Source organism: Hoplias malabaricus, chromosome 9, assembly GCF_029633855.1.
Source record: "Hoplias malabaricus isolate fHopMal1 chromosome 9, fHopMal1.hap1, whole genome shotgun sequence".
Taxonomy (NCBI): Eukaryota; Metazoa; Chordata; class Actinopteri; order Characiformes; family Erythrinidae; genus Hoplias; species Hoplias malabaricus.
In genome coordinates, this window is record NC_089808.1 from 4,845,518 (window position 1) to 4,864,978 (window position 19,461).

Consider the following 19,461-nt stretch of genomic DNA (forward strand, 5'->3'; position numbering starts at 1 on the left):
AAGTAGTTATGGTTTGTACAGTAAGTCGCTAGTCGCTTAAAAAACTCCCTAAAAGGGGTCTGAAAAGTCGCTAAATCTAGCGACAAAATCACTAAACTGCAAACACTGGTCACAGATTTCAGGAAGAGTTTTAACTGCAAGAATCTGTAACTAGGACCCAGTTAAAAAATAAGACTTCTTTTTTACTTTCCAGATACAGGTTTGTAATTATATTTTTAATTGAACCCATAAACATATTAAACAAAATTCTGACCTCACGTGTAATACATGGAACGTAAAATAAAAGCAATACCAAGATATTTTGATAGGAGGGATTTGGAATTAGTCTCATTTACTCAAGTAAAATACTGATGGACCTCTGTTTTTCTGAGGATTTTCAAATCACAATTCATATACTATTGGTAAGTAAAATAATCTAGGTTTTACACAGTTAAAATAACAGTCTTAAGCAAAAATATATTTTATTATCATTCATTCATTATCTGTAACCCTTATCCAATTCAGGGTCGCGGTGGGTCCAGAGCCTACCTGGAATCATTGGGCGCAAGGCAGGAATACACCCTGGAGGGGGCGCCAGTCCTTCACAGGGCAACACACACACACACACACACACACACACATTCACTTTTGAGTCACCAATCCACCTACCAACGTGTGTTTTTTGGACTGTGGGAGGAAACCCACGCGGACACGGGGAGAACACACCATTTTATTATCATTTATTTATTAATTTTTTGCTTTTTGTCTTTCTGTTTAGTGGGTGAACTGTTTTGTTTTTGGAGTAATTAATTTTCTGATGATTTCTCAGAAAACATTCAATGCTGACACGTGACCTTGATTTATCAGAGATTCTGTACTTATTTTAAACATGGTCACTTTATGTGGAGACTAAACTGGTTAATTCTCTTTAGAGAATGTTAAAATAATCTTTTATCAAACCAAAATGATCCAAATAAATAGACAAGCAATATCTACATTCTTCAAGATCTCTGCAGAAGATATTAAAAGGATATTCGCATTGAAGACATGAGATTTATGTGTCCTGAACATCCTAAAGACATCTTTTTGTTAGCTGGGTCCTCCCGCATTTTGGGAAGACATTAGATCCAACCCATTTGCATTACCTTTAGCATGAAATCATTGCAAACAATCCCAAGGTGACATTTTTTAAAGGTTTGCTAGCATTTGATTGTTGGAAAGGGTGGGAGCTATTTATGGTTTACCTCATGTGCAAATATCCTACATACTGCCAAACATGGAGAACAGGCCAGTCACTACACTGATCTGAAATGTACACAAGCTTGATGCCTGACATCAGTCTCTCCCTATGGAAAATAATAAAAGTTAACAATCTAGGTAGCATTAGGTAGCGATCTAAACCTAGCACAAAAAGTAAGGAAGTTTGTGTTTGGTAGATTATTTCTTTGTTGTAAAAATTATTCTTGGCAATAAATCTTATATCGTTGGAAAACCTGTTAATTTCCCTTTTAACACATTTGTTATGTGCCAACTTTGCCAAATCTTTTCTGCCATTGCCAAACAGGTTAGTTTGCTGCTGCTATTGACACTTGTTTTGAGCTACTGGTACCCCCAGGTGCACCTGTTGAGTATGGGCCCTGCCCTTGACTGTCGAGCCCGGTTGGTGTCGGAAACAGGTGCATTGGAACCTGAACATGTGGAGCAACAGTATGTTCAGCGATGAGTCCAGATTCTGCCTACGACAGTTGGGTCGTAGGGTCAAAGTGTGGAGAAGACTCTGAGAACGCTATGCTGATTGCTGCACTGATAGAGTAACATCTTTTGGTGGAGGCAGTGTGATGGTGTGGGGTGGCATCTCCCTCACTGGAAAAACAAGGCTTGGGGGTAATCTCAATGCAGAGAGATATCGAGATGAAATTCTGCAACCAGTGGCAATCCCTTATCTCCACAGTCTGGGACCGAACTCTATCCTCCAAGGTGACAACACTCACCCCCACAGAGTGGGGTTTATCAGAGACTACCTTCAGATTGTGGGAGTGGAGAGGATGGAACGGCCTGTCAGCTCCTGACCTCAACCCCATTGAACCCTTGTGGGATCAGCTTGGGCGTGCTGTTGGTGCCAGAGTGACTCACACAACCACATTGACTGACTTGCGACAAGTGCTGGTTGAGGAATGGGATGCCATCCCACAGCAGTGTGTGATCAGGCTGGTGCCAGGCTGTTGTGGCTGTGTATGGTTCTTCCACATGCTACCGTGTCTCCTGTTTGTTAAATGAATAAATTGCCAATGTCTTGTTTCTTCAAACTTCAAATCATCCCGTCCACTAAACGCCAGACGAGTCAATGGCAGAATAAGCTGTTCAACATTGGCAGAGAGGATTTGGCACAACCCACATTCTGTGGTGACTCAACACAACTCTGTTGATATGACATCAGTGATAGGATGATATGACAGCATATACAACATCCCATAATAAGACCCATTAGATTTTTGTGCTAAAGAAAGTCCCCTTCTTAATCAAACAAACTTTGCCCATTAGAATAATGTTTACAGTATGTTCATATCAATACAGTTTATAGTTCTAACAAAATAAATAAAAACATTTCCACAATAAAAGCCTGCCAACTCCAGTCTAAATGCCTGGTCAGTTCAGTAACGCCAAGACCAACCGCATCAGTGCCTCTGTCTTTACTGATGGGAGGATGTCTATTCTCTGGACTTTTTGTAATCACTGGTTTGAGTTTGTGTGTGTAAATAGGACAAGGGCATGTTATTAAACTTGAAAGAGCTGTGTGTGTGTGTGTTGGTGCTATGTATTAGGGGATAAGAACTTAAGCCTGAAGGGGATGTTAGTGTAGCACATGTTGGCCTTTATTTTTTTGTCACAGTGACCACACTTTCAGTGTGTTTTGATGTCTATTTTACACACACAGAAAAAATACATTATTCCCTCTATGTAATATACTACTATTGCATAAAGCACAGACTAGTGGTCTAACAGGTCTTGTACAATTGCTAGAATTTTCTCTATATCATTATCATATTTTTTATTAATAACATGCACAAATACACACACATACATTTGTTCTTCAACCTTCCGTCCTTGTTTGACCCTGTACTTCAGCTCATTTGAGGGCAGCTTAGCGTTACAAACTGAGTGAATGAATAAAAGGTCCATGTCATTCCGAAATGAGATGAAATAGCTCAGTGAAGCAATCCACATTAACAACAATACGCAATTTTCATAATGAGTCCAGGTCTAGCAGAGCATGCCTTCTGCTGCTGTTCTCCACTGTTCTGATGAGCTTATCAAATGCCCTCCCGTTCCTTGAACAAGCGCACACAGCTGGAATGTCAGATGCTACATTTGTATCACTATTTCACTTTTAGGCCACTTTGGATCTGTATAGATTTTTACAAATAATCCTTTCATCATGGACTTAAAGCCATTCCAGCTCTTACCGTGAAATATGGCTTTGAACACAAAGCACTGCATTAAACAGTTGCTCCAGGACCTTACTGAAAGCATGTACTGTTTCTGTTGCGTTCTGTTTCAGAAGCATTATCACAATATTTGTTTATTTACACTTTTTTTCCCAAATTATCCTCATTGCCATTTCCATCCACATTTCCCCAGATCACATGACCAGATGCCACCAAGGTGAAGGCCATGATTTGCTTTTCTAAAATGTGAAGCCAGTTTCCACTTATTTCTCCAATGGGGGGGGGTGTGGCTTAATCAGGCTTGAGTTAATAAGCCAGTCAGGTCAGCCACCATGGGTTTTAAAGATGGGATTTAGGTACTTAGAATAAAGGAAGGATAGCTCTTAATTTATGCTAACATAAATATATAATATAAATACAACAGTGGGCGGCACAGTGGTGCAGCAGGTAGGTGTCGCAGTCACACAGCTCCAGGGATCTGGAGGTTGTGGGTTCGATTCCCGCTCTGGGTGACTGTCTGTGAGGAGCGTGGTGTGTTCTCTCTGTGTCTGCGTGGGTTTCCTCCGGGTGACTGTCTGTGAGGAGTTGGTGTGTCCTCCCCGTGTCCGCGTGGGTTTCCTCCGGGTGCTCCGGTTTCCTCCCACAGTCCAAAGAACACACGTTGGTAGGTGAATTGGCGACTCCAAAGTGTCCGTAGGTGTGAGTGAATGTGTGAGTGTGTGTTGTCCTGTGAAGGACTGGCGCCCCCTCCAGGGTGTATTCCCCCCCTCGCGCCCAATGATTCCAGGTAGGCTCTGGACCCTAAATTGGATAAGCCGTTGCAGATAATGAATAAATACAACATGAAGATTAGTACATGCCCAAAAATGGGTGGAAAAATAAAGATAAATAGAAAACCCTCCCGATTTGGTTTAGACAGGAATTTGAACAAAGGACCAAAAGAAAAAAAAAAAAAAAAAAAAAAAAGAAAAGAAAATGGCTGGCTTTAACGAAAATGGTTAAAAAAAGTGAATTATATTCTCAACCTAAGGGGCAACCAAAAAGAAACACAAGAAGGAAGGTACATGCCTCTCTTTGGATCAGAACCTAATTAATGTGTATTTTGTGTGTGTTTGTGAGAAACGTAGCAAAAACCCAGAGAGAATTCTATTAGGACTCAAAAAGAACATAGTAAGGAGGAGTGCAAATGCTCTCAGCCCTTGTACCAATATTACCGACTGTATCATATGACCCACAGTTGAGACAAAGACACAGTAAATTGTGTCTCCATCTGAGCTCTTATAAACCCCTCAGCCCAGGTGTAAGGCGTTGGGCTTGGTTGGCCCTGGGAACTGCACGCCATCTCCCTCTGCTGGCTGCAAACAGAACTCCACCCAGCACAGCTCAGCACACTTGGAGGAGAACGTAAATTGCCTGTTTCATTAACTAACAGATGATCAGGTTGCCTAGCAACATGCAGAATAATGGGGTGAAGGAGGATCATCCTACACACTGGAGAACAGTGAGGCAAGATGACTTAAAGACTGAAACAGTAATCTCTAGATAATAAGGCGAATAATGACAGTTGAAAAGAATATAAATAATAAATATACAGCACTGTTTCACCTGAAACAATCTATGTAATGTACTGCATAAAACTGTGGTAAAGCTCTTGAAGATCTGATGAATATGATTATATATGGATTACATTAAATATCAAATCATCATATATCAGTCCCTTATATCAATAATACTTTTGTGGATCAATGCAATCAAATGCAATCATTTTTGTAACAAGACTCATGCTTAACACATTGTAGGTGAAAACACTCTAGTATCACTCTTTGTTCCCCAGTCTTTTAAAATAATGTCATTAATTAGTTTGACACTGAACACAGCAAAAATGGCCGAAAATTAATTAAATACAATGAATGATGTTATATCAACTATTACAAACACCCAAGGTGTTGCCTACGTTACATAGTGCAGTTTCTGCTGTGCTGAGCCCAGAGAAGAAATGACAGAGTAGAAACGACCTATTCTCCATATTATAGGTCAGTGAAGTATCACAATGATTTTGATGCTTTAATTTTAGGGTCAACATATTACAGTGTTCCTTTAAGCTCTCTGTTTTGTCTTCATGGTTGTACAGTTTAAGTTATTTCTGCGACACCTGTTTCTTAAACAGGCTATGGTTTTGTTTTTCTGGCTTTTTGCCTTTTACACGTTTTTGTGTTTTGGACTTATTTATCTCTCTTTACTCATTTCTGGGTTTTGGAATATTTCTTCTGGTTTTGACCTCACTTCACCTATTGTGTTTAATAAAACTCCAACTGACTCTCGCACTCTGTGATTTGTAACTGAAAGTGATTACTTGCTGTGTCAAATTCGCACAACAGTTGATAAAAACAAAGTCCGCCATTGGTATCATTGGTTTTAGGCTGAGAAACGTTTTCACTTGTTTCATCGCGACGACTGTGTTCGTTCGTCTCCTAGCAACGGAGCCACTCTGTGTCGCGCAGAGAGTTGTGCGGCGCAGGGTGATTTGTTCAGACACGTTACGGTTTTATTCACACATAAACCAGAAAGGAACTGCAGATTTTCATAAAGTAGTGGAGTATAAAGTAAAATATTTGACTTTGAGATACAGTGGAGTTAAAGTAAGAAGTCTCCCAAAATGAAAACACTTCAGTAAAGTACAGATACACGGGGGAAAAAAACAAAACAAACTTAAGTACACGAATTCCATTTACTTTGTTACTGTACACCACTGCACAAGAGTGACCAAACCCAAACCTAGGTATGATATTTATAATCAGTTTGGTTCACTCTGTTCTGTACCTAATAAGGAAACAATTTCAAAAAGCCACATCAAAGATGATAAAATTAAAATGAATTTAATTAATTTTTTCTATTTAATAAATTACTTATTCTGTAAACACGTTCCACCATAACTCCACCCACTAAGTCGTGTTTAAAACCACATAGAACCTGGTCGTTATGTAATGCCAAGACGTACTCTCCCGCCTTCAAAACACATCAAGAGGGGACTTCCCTAGTCTTTAATATTTTAGTGAATATGGTGGTACAGTAGTAGGAGGCGAGTAGGTCTGTTTACAGCAGATGTACTGCTGGTTAAATTTTTCATTTTGGCTAGAGTGCCTCTTTAATGTATTCATGACGCAGTGCTTTCGAGTGAAGTGTCTGTGTTCTAGTAATGAGCCTGAACTCTCACAGCAGGATTTCAAAGTCATTCCAAACCCGCCCTCCACTGGACTAAAACGGAAAGGGCTTCATTTTTTCTAGCATTCAGTGGCAACACACAGTGAGGTGTATAATGCAAACAGATTTCGTCCAGTCCTTCAGACTTGATGAGAACTTTTATTGAGGGTAGTTTTGTGTTCTGTCAGCAGTGGCTCTGTGAACATGAGCAATGCTGGTGGTGGGTAGAGACGAAGTAGAGAAGGTCACTGGAGACAGAATGAAGACATTGAGAGGACAAAGGACAGTGTAAGACTGTACAGGGCTAGGCAAGATCTTTACCCATTATCATATTCCTAAATCATTAATCACATCTCTAGGCCTGCTACACTTTCACTTGCATTGGGGTCAGATTTATCAGACCCTACCTTCTTGGGTTGTCAGAACTCTCCAGATTCCCTCCCTGAAATGAATGCCTTTCCTCCATCTTTCCCATAATCATTTGGTAAGAGGCACATAACAGAAGAGAGACTGATAAGGCAGATTAAAGCAGGCCGTTGCTAGTCTTTCACATGATGGACAGGTAAAGGTTTCTATGGCAATAATAACATTCCAACTTTATTTCCAGTCTGTCACCATGGTTAGTTGTTACCTGCTTTTCTCTTTATGTAATCAGCTTCGCTCTTGTTCATCACTCATGCTTGGCCTAGCATACAATTTTCTCTTCAGTGTCAAAACTCTGAAACGAATGCAAATCTGACCACTGTATTTCCGTCATCGGCTGACTTCCTTTTTGTACATTCACAAAAACAAACTTGACATGTGACCTTCAAACTCAAGACATACACAAAAGACATTTTCAGCCTAAATACAAATGTAAGCATTGACGATTTTCACAGACATGACCACAGTGTGTGAGAATGTCTCAATAATGCAGGGGTGGAGGGCTTTATGAAGGTGGCGTTACAGACAGACGTGACAACAAACCTTTTTAATGCAGATATATTTTTGCCTTTTACAAAAATAAGGCTTTTATTAAACCGCGTTCAGGCACCATGGGACGTCTTTTTCCGAGCCTGAGTGAAGAGTACAGAGTCGATTTCTTCATCTGTTCAATGGGGTGAGGCATGACGGCAACACAGGGACATTTCTGGATTCTCTAGCGCTCTAGAAATGAGCCCAAACTAAAAAATGTATTGCTTCTTTTAAACAGTTATTACTGTACTTTACTGGTTTATATTTATATCAGTATGAATTCATCATGATAATTGAATTATACAATAATGCTGGATCCCACAGAAGCAGCGTGCCTTCGCCTCTTCCCTCTTCAGCTCCAGGCTCTGGTTTAGAGACTCATAACTCACACACATTATAATTAAGAGAGATGAGGAGGGAGAGGAAGAGAAGCTAGAAGAACAAAAAAAAAGTGGGTGGGGTTTACACCGTAAAATCTCCGTGCTTAATTGAACACCTACAGAGTACAGTGGGGGCTACATTAGCACTGTGGGTGTTAAATTAGACCTGGAGATTCTGCTGTGCAGTTTTCATAAGACATGAAAGGATAGAGAGGAGAGAACGAGGGGGAAAGAAAAGGGCATAGATAATGTTATAAGAGCGAAATCAGGTGGGAGAGAAACAGAAGGGATCAAATGAGGAATGAGGGAACATTTCAAATGACTTTCTTAATGGCTTCAGGGAAGGAGAAGGGAGAGCAACAGAAGATGAAAGAAAGAGGAAGAAATAAAAGATAGGGAAGAGAAAGATAGAGTAGAGAAAAGAGAAAAGACAAGTAAAGCAGATGAAGGAGAAACAAATTAAGAAAGGGAAAGGAGGAAAGGATGGGAAGGGGAAGAAAAGGGAGTAGTAAAAGAAAGAAAGAAAGCAAGAAAGAAAAGATAAGAAAGAGTGTGCATTTATAAGTCGCTCTCTCCATAGAGGGCACTGGAGAAGGAGACGTAGTCGAGAGCTCCTGGAGCTGCGTCTGCCCCAATGTACTTGGTCATGCGGCTGATGCAGTACTCCGCCTGTTCTGGGGGAAGCTCTCTGCGCAACTCCTCCACTGTGATATAAGCCTAAAAAAGACAGAAAACAGAGGAAAGGAGGAAGGAAGGAAGATAGAGGGTGGGAGGGGGAAAGGTATAAGCATGTTTAAAATGGTTTCTTAGCTTGTAGTTACAGTGATTGTAATTATAGCACAATTATTATATTCATACACTGCTGCCCTCTGGGAGGCCACACCACAGGATATCAATAAGAGTCCTTGGGCAAGACTCCTAACACTGCAAATCTGTCTGGATAAGAGTGCCTGCCAAGTGTCAGAAATGTATATTGGCTTTAATGGTGCTACAAACGCACTACCACACCACACCCTTTCTTTCTCAATACTTTCATATATTGCAGTGGTTCTCAGTCCTGATCCTGACCCCTTCCAAAGCTGAATGGTTGCAATGGAGCGAGGAGACAACTATAACATGCCAGGCAGAGATCCACCACAACCACTGCTATAATTAAAATGATCCATATCGATACTATGCATTTTCTAATGCTCAGTTGTAAGTCTAAACACTATTAGTGTCCTGAGGACATTTAACAGCTGCTGCTTTTGTTGCATGTGATTGACTAGACTTCCCTTTATGATCTAAGTAAGTAAAAGATGCAGAACAGTAACACCTAATTAGCAGGTTGAGTCCCGTGTGTGAGTGCACTCACCTTGTCTGAGGCCAGGATCTTGAAGGAGGCCATCACTTGCTCAGCTGTGTCAGTCTCGGCAGTCTCGCGGGTCATGAAGTCAATGAAGGCCTGGAAAGTCACCACTCCTGTGTTGTTGGGGTCCACCAGTGTCATGATGCGGGCAAACTCCACCTCACCCTGAATCACAGACAGTTTACAGTTGACTTTGTGTGTGTGTGTATATACACATATTAGTATGATTATGTTTGTATGAATGAGGACTGTGATAGTGTGGTAATTAGAGGTGGGCGGATCGATCCAAATATCGATAATATCAATACCAAGGCTGGTATTGGTATTGATCAATACTTGTGTAAAAAAGATCGCTACTCAAGGTTTTTTCTCTCCTGTGGACCCCCCTAGGGGTATCGGTATTGATATCGACGATACTGGCCCTGTATTTACTTGGAATCGCCCACCTCTACTGGAAGAGTCAGTGCATAGGAGGCATTTATATACAACTATAATTAATTAGGGCCACCACTGTGTATAAGATACATAGAACTGTGTAAAATAAAAGCATGATTCATCTTCTGCAGATAAAATTGGGCACATGAAATCAACACAATAGTAAAATTTTTAATTACAACTGTATATGGTACAATTATGTTCCCCTGAGGGTGCCACCACCTTAACAGCAAAATGTACCACGACAAAGACAGTTTTTCTGACAGTGTATGATTATGTGTTTGTTTATGTGTGAGACAGAGTGAGTGAGTGAGAGACGGATATTGTGTGTGTGTGTGTGTGTGTGTGTGTGTATACTCTCACCAGATCGTAGCCCATGGAGATAAGGCAGGCACGGAAATCGTCTGGATCCATCATGCCATTTCTCTTCTGCAGAAAGAGGAAAAATAAAAATGCACACAGTTGTTTTTGTAGCTTGTCAAGACATGGGGTCATACACAGGCCGTGGCGTCTTACCAGAAGGTTTCATCAGGGTTTGACATACTTGGAGAAATTTTAAATCTATAAACAATCCATATGCTAAGGTACTTTCTTGTTACATTTGCCTTCCTTTTTTTTATATTGCAATGGTTTAAACACATCCTCTTTTGCTAAATCACACATAAATCAGTATTTTGGCAAATATTAATGCACATAATTTCGTAACAGGGAGGCACGGTGACGCAGCAGGTAGGTGTCGCAGTCACACAGCTCCAGGGGCCTGGAGGTTGTGGGTTCGATTCCCGCTCTGGGTGACTCTCTGTGAGGAGTGTGGTGTGTTCTCCCTGTGTCTGCATGGGTTTCCTCCGGGTGACTCTCTGTGAGGAGTGTGGTGTGTTCTCCCTGTGTCTGCATGGGTTTCCTCCAGGTGACTGTCTGTGAGGAGTGTGGTGTGTTCTCCCTGTGTCTGCATGGGTTTCCTCCGGGTGACTGTCTGTGAGGAGTGTGGTGTGTTCTCCCTGTGTCTGCGTGGGTTTCCTCCAGGTGACTGTCTGTGAGGAGTGTGGTGTGTTCTCCCTGTGTCTGTGTGGGTTTCCTCCAGGTGCTCTGGTTTCCTCCCACAGTCCAAAAACACACGTTGGTAGGTGGATTGGTGACTCAAAAAAAAAACAACAACAACAATTGTCCGTAGGTGTGAGTGTGTGAGTGAGTCTGTGTTGCCCTCTGGTGCCCCCTCCAGGGTGTGTTCCCACCTTGTGCCCAATGATTCCAGGTAGGCTCTGGACCCACCGCAACCCTGAACTGGATAAGGGTTACAGATAATGAATGAATGAATGAATAAATTCATAACATAAGAGAATTAACAAATTTAATAGCTTCAATGTGGTCTATGCAAAAGTCTGGACACCTTACAGACTCAGTAATTCATTGTGGCTAAAAGCTCCTGTATTTGGAATTTTTTCCCACTCTTCATAGCAGAATGCCCCCAGTTTTGAGTTGTCTTGCATGCACAGCTTGTTCAAGGTCTACCAAGCAATTTTCTGTGCTTAGGTTAGGGGTCTGTGAGGGCCTTTCCAAAGCTTCAGTGTGTATCTCTTCAGGTCTCCACAGTGGATTTGTGAGGCAAGTTTTGGGTCATTATTCAGTGGCAGAAGCCGCAGTCTTTTCAGCTTCAGCCTTTAACCAGATGATGTGACATTTGCCTTCAGGATTTTACAGGCATTTTGTGGAATCCATTCTTCCCTCTCGTTGTGCAAGGTGTCCTTTTTGAAATGAAATTCATGAATTCCTTTTATTCTTCAAACTTGCGTTTGCTGACAGTTGCCAACAAGTTCTATTTTGAGTTCATCAGTTCACAGCACTTTCTTTCCAAAACTCCTCTGGCTTGTCTAGATAATCTGTAGCATACTTTATGTGCGACCTCATCAGCAAACTCAGCATCTGAAGTCTTCTTTCACATGACCTTTCCATGAAGCTCATGCTTGTGCAAGCAACACTGCATAATGGAACACTGCCCCACCACTCTTGACTCAGCTAAACCTTCCTGCAGGTTCTTGCCAGTCCTATAGGGGTTTTGATTTGCTTTTCTTACCAGCATATGAGAAGTTCTCTGCGAGCATTTTCTTCATCTTCCAGATCTCACCTTGACCTCCACAGTTTCCCTGAACTGAAATTCCTTAATAACATTCTGCACTGCAGAAACAGCAAGCTAACAATGCTGTGCATTTTCATGATATATTCAGCTTTGTGGGCATTCGTTATTTTTTTATTTTATTATCTTCAGACAGTTTCTTAGAGGAGGCCATGGAAGAACAAGGTTTAAAGAGTCCAAGAATGTATGAAGCTTGGAAACTGGATTCTGTTCATAGCTGGTGACTTATCTCAGGCTTGGTTTTAATTATCAAGGTCTAAGACCTGGTGAAAAAAATTACTGTGCTTTTGCAATACTTATGATTTCCAAGCCTTTGCACAGGCTCATTGATGCTTTAATTGCTTTATTATTAAATACAGAATATCTACTTTGCATTAGGATTTGGTGAAAATATTAAGTTCTACTATTTCTGAGGCTGTTTACTATTTCTCAAGAAAAAGAACAAACACTAATGACCCATACGACAAGGGGTACCCAAACTTTTGCATATTTTAAAAATAAATTGTAGATGTGTTCCCGCTCCGGGTGACTGTCTGGGAGGAGTGTGGTGTGTTCTCCCTGTGTCTGCATGGGTTTCCTCCGGGTGTCTGTCTGTGAGGAGTGTGGTGTGTTCTCCCTGTGTCTGCGTGGGTTTCCTCCGGGTGACTGTCTGGGAGGAGTGTGGTGTGTTCTCCCTGTGTCTGCGTGGGTTTCCTCCGGGTGTCTGTCTGTGAGGAGTGTGGTGTGTTCTCCCTGTGTCTGCGTGGGTTTCCTCCGGGTGACTGTCTGGGAGGAGTGTGGTGTGTTTTCCCTGTGTCTGCGTGGGTTTCCTCTGGGTGACTGTCTGTGAGGAGTGTGGTGTGTGCTCCCTGTGTCTGCGTGGGTTTCCCCTGGGTGACTGTCTGTGAGGAGTGTGGTGTGTTCTCCCTGTGTCTGCGTGGGTTTCCTCCGGGTGACTGTCTGTGAGGAGTGTGGTGTGTTCTCCCTGTGTCTGTGTGGGTTTCCTCTGGGTGCTCCGGTTTCCTCCCACAGTCCAAAAACACACGTTGGTAGGTGGATTGGCAACACAAAAGTGTCCGTAGGTGTGAGTGTGTGAATGAATGTGTGAGTGTTGCCCTGTGAAGGACTGGCGCCCCTATTTTTATAAAATAAAAAACAGAAAAAAAGAAAAACGTAGTCACCACTTTCCCTCTATTTATCTCTCTCTCTCTGTCACTCTCTCTCTCACCCTGTCGAAGTGGTTGAAAGAGGCTCTGAACTCGTTGAGCTGCTCTTGGCTGATGCCCTTGGCATCTCGGGTCAGGATCTGGTTCTCCACCTCATTGATGGTGCGAGCAATGGTGGTCAGCAGCTGCTCCCAACCCACACGGATATGCTGCAGTGATAGAGAGAGAGAGAGAGAGAGAGAGATGAAAGGGAAAGAAAAGGAACAATAGAGAGAAACCACTGTTTAAAACATTGTGCATAATATAGAGATTATGTGTAGTGCAAAAAGGAGAGATGTTTACAAGAAACCCACCAATGAGAATGTGCTTTCAAATCCCTTTACAGTATTTTGCTGCCTAAGAGTGTGTGCTTTGTCTTTTGAAAGGGTACACCATGGTCTACTGATGTGTGTAGGTGTGTGAGTGGGCTGGTGCCCAGTCTTTGAGCATGTGTGTGTGTATATACCTCCATGCTGTAGTTGGTGTGTTTGTTGTCGAAAATGAGAGCCTCCTGGATCAGCTGGTGGTCTCCCTCCAGTTTGTCGATGTTGGATTTGTAGTTAATAATGTTCTGCTCATAGGTCTTCAGGTTGTTCATCTGTTCCTCCAGAGAGCCAGCAATGTCTACAGACACATGACCGATCTCCTACTCTCACACACACACACACACATAAGAGTAGGGCTCAGCTGATATTACTGATCAGAGCAAATACAAAGCAGATTTCATGGTGAACTCCCAGGATTTAAATTCATGATGATGAGGTAATATTTTATCCTGGTGCCCACTGGGAAAATCAGGTTGGATGACCCCTCTTTAACTATATAACTACAAAATAATATGGGCTGCACACACTACACTTGTAATAGTTATAAGTCATCTAAAGTATATTCCAAAACCTAACATTTCTCTTGGTAAAAGAAATTTAAATATGTCATTAAAAATATACGTGATTACATGATTATTTTAATGACTAAATATTTTAAATGGCGCCCTTGTTTGATCTCTTGTTTGTCTGTTGTGTCAGTTTGGCCCAGTAAAGAAATAATGCACTATAATGTATCTTTAGTTTTATTTTAAACCTTAAAAAATCCAAACCAAACAAATGTCCTGGGCCACCTACCTCCATCTTGGTTTGGATCCAAGGTCCAATGATGTTGGCCTGGGCAGCAAATTGCCGCCTCAGCCTTTCATTGGCCTGTTGCCTGGCAACCTCCTCCTGGAGCATCTGGTCTCTATGGGGCACCAGCTGCTTCACCTGCAGGGGGAAACACAGAGACAGGAAGGGCAAATATGTTACACATTATCTATCAGCATCGCAGGTGCCAGAAACGACACAAATATCCCGTAAACAAACATGCACAGACAAATAACGACACATTATGTATGTTTGTCTGCAGCAAAGAGGAAAATAGTAATGTAAAGTAGCTGAATTACAAATTTAAAAGGGGTGTTCACAAATCTTGGACACACATTGCATGTCAGGGAAGGCTGTCGGGATCAGATTCACTTCCTTTTTCTCTCCAAGTTCAACTTAACAAAGAAGTATCAAAATGAAGCCATGATACGCACCATATGCCTGTGCCATATGGGCCTGTCCAGTCAGATGGAAGAGTATGGAGCAGTGAGCAATTGTCACAACAGAAGATCTGTGAGCTTTTCAGAGCCCATTACACCAGCTTCATATTAACAAACAACAGCCTGACCAACCTGCATCCAATATGCATCAATGTCTGCACGTCAGGCTCAAGCCATAGCAAAGATGCAGCAGTCACAGATATGACTTCAGAAAAATGTTGTTCCTTCAGATCTTCTTTCTCCATGAGGCTCATTCTGACTGTGACATTCTCCACTCAGCTACACCCCTAGAAATATTTTACTTCTTAACATATGCTCACTGATGGCTCGGTTAATGGGGATTCTCCTAAAACCCATTAGAGGAAATGGCATTACACAAACAAAGACATGAGAAATTTCTCTTTAAACTGTTCAAAACGAGGACTTTATTAATCTTAGTTATAAAACTGTCATGCTCCTGTCCTTTAGTTCAGCTGAAGATAAATGAGTTATTATCGGAGCATGGTGTGAGACTTTACTGAGATCTCCACTAAAACTAAAGACGAGACATGAGAGTCCTGGGCTGTTTTTCTAAGAACAAACATCTGAGCACTAGGGGTGGATAGACAAATGTTTAGAACTCAACCAGAACCAGCATCTGATTGCCATGTAGCATTTTGTGCTGCCAATTAAAGCCTGTCACAGATAATGCCTTCAGAAAAATTCTTTCCAAAGGTGTTCTCAGTTTGACTGTGAAACTCAAAATGCAAATGAATCCATCAAGAATCACAACTACAAACATGGGAGTTCACTGAGGAGTACAGTATATCCTGGTGTTCTCAGATGTGGCCAAGCTTTAGATGGGTAGTGTAGTCAATGTTGGGTGGTCAGTGGTGCACTCACTGTTTCCCACTTGGTGCTGATGTCCTGAGGACTGAGAACGGTGTAGGGGTTAATTCCGGACAGTTTGATGCCATAAGTCTGAGCGATCTTCATGATCTCGTTCATTATTCCCATGATGGCCATGCGCTCTTTATCTGCCTCTGGGAGAGTGGCTTTAAACTGGTCATGAGCAGTGATAAGACTCTGATAAAATGGAGAAAGAAAGTAGAAGAGGAGGGTTACACATGGAATAAGAACATTCTGAGTTACAACGCTATAAATATCTGAGAAATTAATACCGGGGGTTAATTATTTTGCCAGCAAGAAATAATTTACTCAAAAAAAAACAACATTTGATTAGAATTAATAAAATTTTGACATCTTTTCATTGTGCAGTTCTAATGTTACAAACGACATGTTTTGAGGATTTTCTAAATTAAAATATATTAACAAATATTCCAGAGATTCAAATTAAATATGACATTTTTCTGCTAATTCTAGGGCATCATTATTAGGGCAAATTAATAAAATATTTGAAATACAACATGTCATAACTTCTCCAGTTTAGGTTTTATATTAAAGGCTAAGCAGCAGCTCTATGAAAGTGTCAAACACATAAATACAGTGGAATTTGAGTTCCTAACGTGTGTTTATTGATAGTCAGAAAACATGTTATTTCTTACTAATTCAAGGAATAAGGTTTAAAAGACCGTTGGTCCCCCCCCCCCCCCAACGGTGTTGGGAAACTCTAATAGGCGTCTTGCCTGTGACGTAGATGGTGGACAACAACTCTAGAAGCTGCACTTAATTTAATGCAAAATGACGAAAAGGTGTGTTGTTTTTGGCTGCAATCATTCAATGTACAGTGGGACATCTGTGAACAAATGGCCCAAAGATCCCAAAATATCCAGAAAATGGACTAAATTTGTCCACTTTAAACGGGCACTTTGGAAAGGACCATCCGCTCACTCCGTTATCTGTAGCTCATTTCACTGGCGCTTTTCCAACAATATGGGCATGTAAGGACACCAACGAAAGGTGTTCAAGAGCCTCTGTAACATGGAGGTAAACAGGGTAAGGACACTCACTTCGCCTGTTTTAGTTGGTGTTAGTTAACGTTAGCTTGACTCGCTAAACTCGGTGCTCAGATTATACTCGGCTACGTAGCTGCATTACGGAGGTTTATAGTGTCGGAGGAATTCGAGTTCGACTTCGATCACATTTACAAGAATAACGGTACCTCTACATTTGAGTTTAGCTTATTGCTAGGCTATTGTCATGAATAATGTTGGTTATTTAGCTAGATACTGTCATAACAGTCAGTCATAACGATGTTTTACTGCGGCGTTGTTCAGCTGTTGTCCACCAGTGACGTCACATGGTTGCGTTCGAGAATTTCCGTAGCGAGCTCGGGTTTTTCCCTCAATTTAATAAAATTGTCAGTTTTAAAGCAAATTAAGCTGCTATTTTCATTTTAATTCATACTTATATATGTCAGTAACTAAAATAATGTGAAATATTCATAGAGGTCCATTAAGTGGCACTTAGCCTTTAAGGGTTTTCTTTATACAAATAAATAAATAAATAAATAAAAATAAAATTAAAAAAAGGGTGTGCCTTACAAGAAGTAATCAGTCGTTTTAGCAACCAAAAGTTAAAACTATATATATATATATATATATATATATATATATATATATATATATATATATATATGAAATTGGTTAATCATTTTTACATTTACTTTTCTTTATGCACTTTTTATACAGCAAGTCACACGAGAAGAGGAATCCAATCGCTCTGTAGTCCCTGAATTATGCTCCATAGAGACACCAGTTTTTAAAAAATGTTTAGTGCAGGATCTCTGACACATCCAGGCCACTAGGTGGCAGGATAATGGCGGCCTCATAAGGTGAAACAGAATACTTGAAAAAACTTTATTTAAATTTAATAAAAAACAAACAAACAAACAAACAAAAAACGTCTATGAAACATAACATTTGACCAGGGGTATCCAAACTTTAGCTCATGAGCGTGTTCATGTTCCTAGCATTTGTGTTTGGTTGTTTCTACGACAATTTCTTAAAAAGAACACTCTTGAGTTGAATAAATATGAAGAAGTGAGGTGTACCTGGATCTCCTCGATGCTGTGAACAATGAACATATCTTGCAGGTCCTCCATGGCTCCGTCCATCCAGTTGTTGAATGGTGCTGCCCTCTTGGCGAACTCTAGGTACAACTGGTCTATAGTCTCCCACAGCTTCTCCACACGCTGCAGACAAGATCATTTTTTTGCGCAAAAATGATAACAACACTGATTTAAAAGTTTTATTAAATTAAACAATGATAATAGCCAGTAACAGTAATAACTACTGTCAAACTAAAATTATTGGGGTTAGTGTACGAGTGTGTGTACCTCCAGTGCATCTCTCCTCTTCTGGGTGAGAGTACCAAGGTTGTCCCATTGGTCACAGATGCCCTGGCAGCGAGAATTCACAGTAGCAGCATCATGGTAATCCAGCTCACTGAGAACAAAAACACACACAAACATAACTCTCATTAGTTACTGCACAGAGAATAGAAATGGATTTCTTCTAAATGACTAAACTTAAACCTCAAATCAGTCCTACACTCCAATGGAATCCAAGGTGCAAAAAACTTTGATTTGAACTCACTTTGTATGTTGTCCCCAAGACTTACATATTCATATATACATACAGGGGTTGGACAATGAAACTAAACACCTGGTTTTAGACCACAATAATGTATGTGTGTGGTGTAGGGCCTCCTTTTGCGGCCGATACAGCGTCAGTTCGTCTTGGGAATGACACATACAAGTCCTGCACAGTGGTCAGAGGGATTTGAAGCCATTCTTCTTGCAGGATAGTGGCCAGGTCTCTACGTGATGCTGGTGGAGGAAAACGTTTCCTGACTCGCTCCTCCAAAACACCCCACAGTGGCTCAATAATATTTAGATCTGGTGACTGTGCAGGCCATGGGAGATGTTCAACTTCACTTTCATGTTCATCAAACCAATCTTTCACCAGTCTCGCTGTGTGTATTGGTGCATTGTCGTCCTGATACACGGCACCGCCTTCAGGACACAATGTTTGAACCATTGGATGCACTTGGTCTTACTGGAGCAGTGTGGAGTTAATGAAGATTGGCCACCAGGCTGCTCCAATTTAGCCATGAAACCTCCCACACTACAATGACAGGGGTTTCACTTCCATTGTCCAACCCCTGTAACTGACTATTCACTCATATGGTTACTCAGTTATATAGGGCAGTGAATTGTAACAGATGTAATTGAAATATATAATATATAATCTATAACAGCCTTTTTAATTTGAAGTTTGAAATTTTCATATAAAGTATTCAAAGCAGAATGTGTATGTAATGTACGCTGCTTAAACTGACAGGCTTCCCTGACTTTACAAGAGATGGTGAGAACTACATGAGTTTTCCATTTGCCTTTTGAATAAAACATAAATGCAATGTTGAGTCATGTTCTCTACAGTCCTCATACACCTCTCACATCCTGCTTTCTCTCTAGTTCTCCCACTCTCTCACTCTCTCTGTCCCTCCCTCTGTAACCTCGCTTGCCCCTCACTTCAGCTCCTGTGCGATAGCAGCGATCTGCTCCACTCGGTCCTGGTGGGCAGCGAGGTCACTCTCAAACGCCTCGTGCTTCCTCATCAGAGCCCTGATCTCCATCAGAGACGCTGACTCATAATCCTTCTTAGACAGAAGATCTTCTTTTCCTGGAGAGAGACAGAGAAAGAGGCAGGATGAGAGCTAAAGGTGATTTTTACTGGTCACTTCAGATTTACATGAAAAAGATAGCATTGTTTGTTAACGTTCAGGTAAAGTTCTTTTCACGATTTTCACAAATTTAGAGGAAAAACAAGTGAACAATCAGTTCTTAACGTTGATATGTGTGTGTTTATATATGTGTGTGTGCGT

General features: G+C 41.1%; 1 protein-coding gene across 2 annotated transcripts in view; it reads right to left on the reverse strand.

Annotated features, from left to right (window-relative positions):
* Positions 1–6,798: 6,798 nt before the first annotated feature.
* actn3b (actinin alpha 3b) overlaps positions 6,799–19,461 on the reverse strand; it is a 35,306-nt gene continuing 22,643 nt past the window's right edge. For both annotated transcript variants that reach the window (XM_066680411.1, XM_066680412.1), the window contains 10 exons: positions 19,109–19,259; positions 17,912–18,020; positions 17,627–17,767; positions 15,517–15,699; positions 14,180–14,314; positions 13,525–13,704; positions 13,082–13,228; positions 10,107–10,172; positions 9,315–9,473; positions 6,799–8,677 (listed from right to left, as the gene is read on the reverse strand). In XM_066680411.1, the coding sequence (XP_066536508.1) occupies positions 8,519–8,677; positions 9,315–9,473; positions 10,107–10,172; positions 13,082–13,228; positions 13,525–13,704; positions 14,180–14,314; positions 15,517–15,699; positions 17,627–17,767; positions 17,912–18,020; positions 19,109–19,259 (1,430 nt within the window). In that variant the 3' untranslated portion in view covers positions 6,799–8,518. The remainder of the gene's footprint in view (positions 8,678–9,314; positions 9,474–10,106; positions 10,173–13,081; positions 13,229–13,524; positions 13,705–14,179; positions 14,315–15,516; positions 15,700–17,626; positions 17,768–17,911; positions 18,021–19,108; positions 19,260–19,461) is intronic.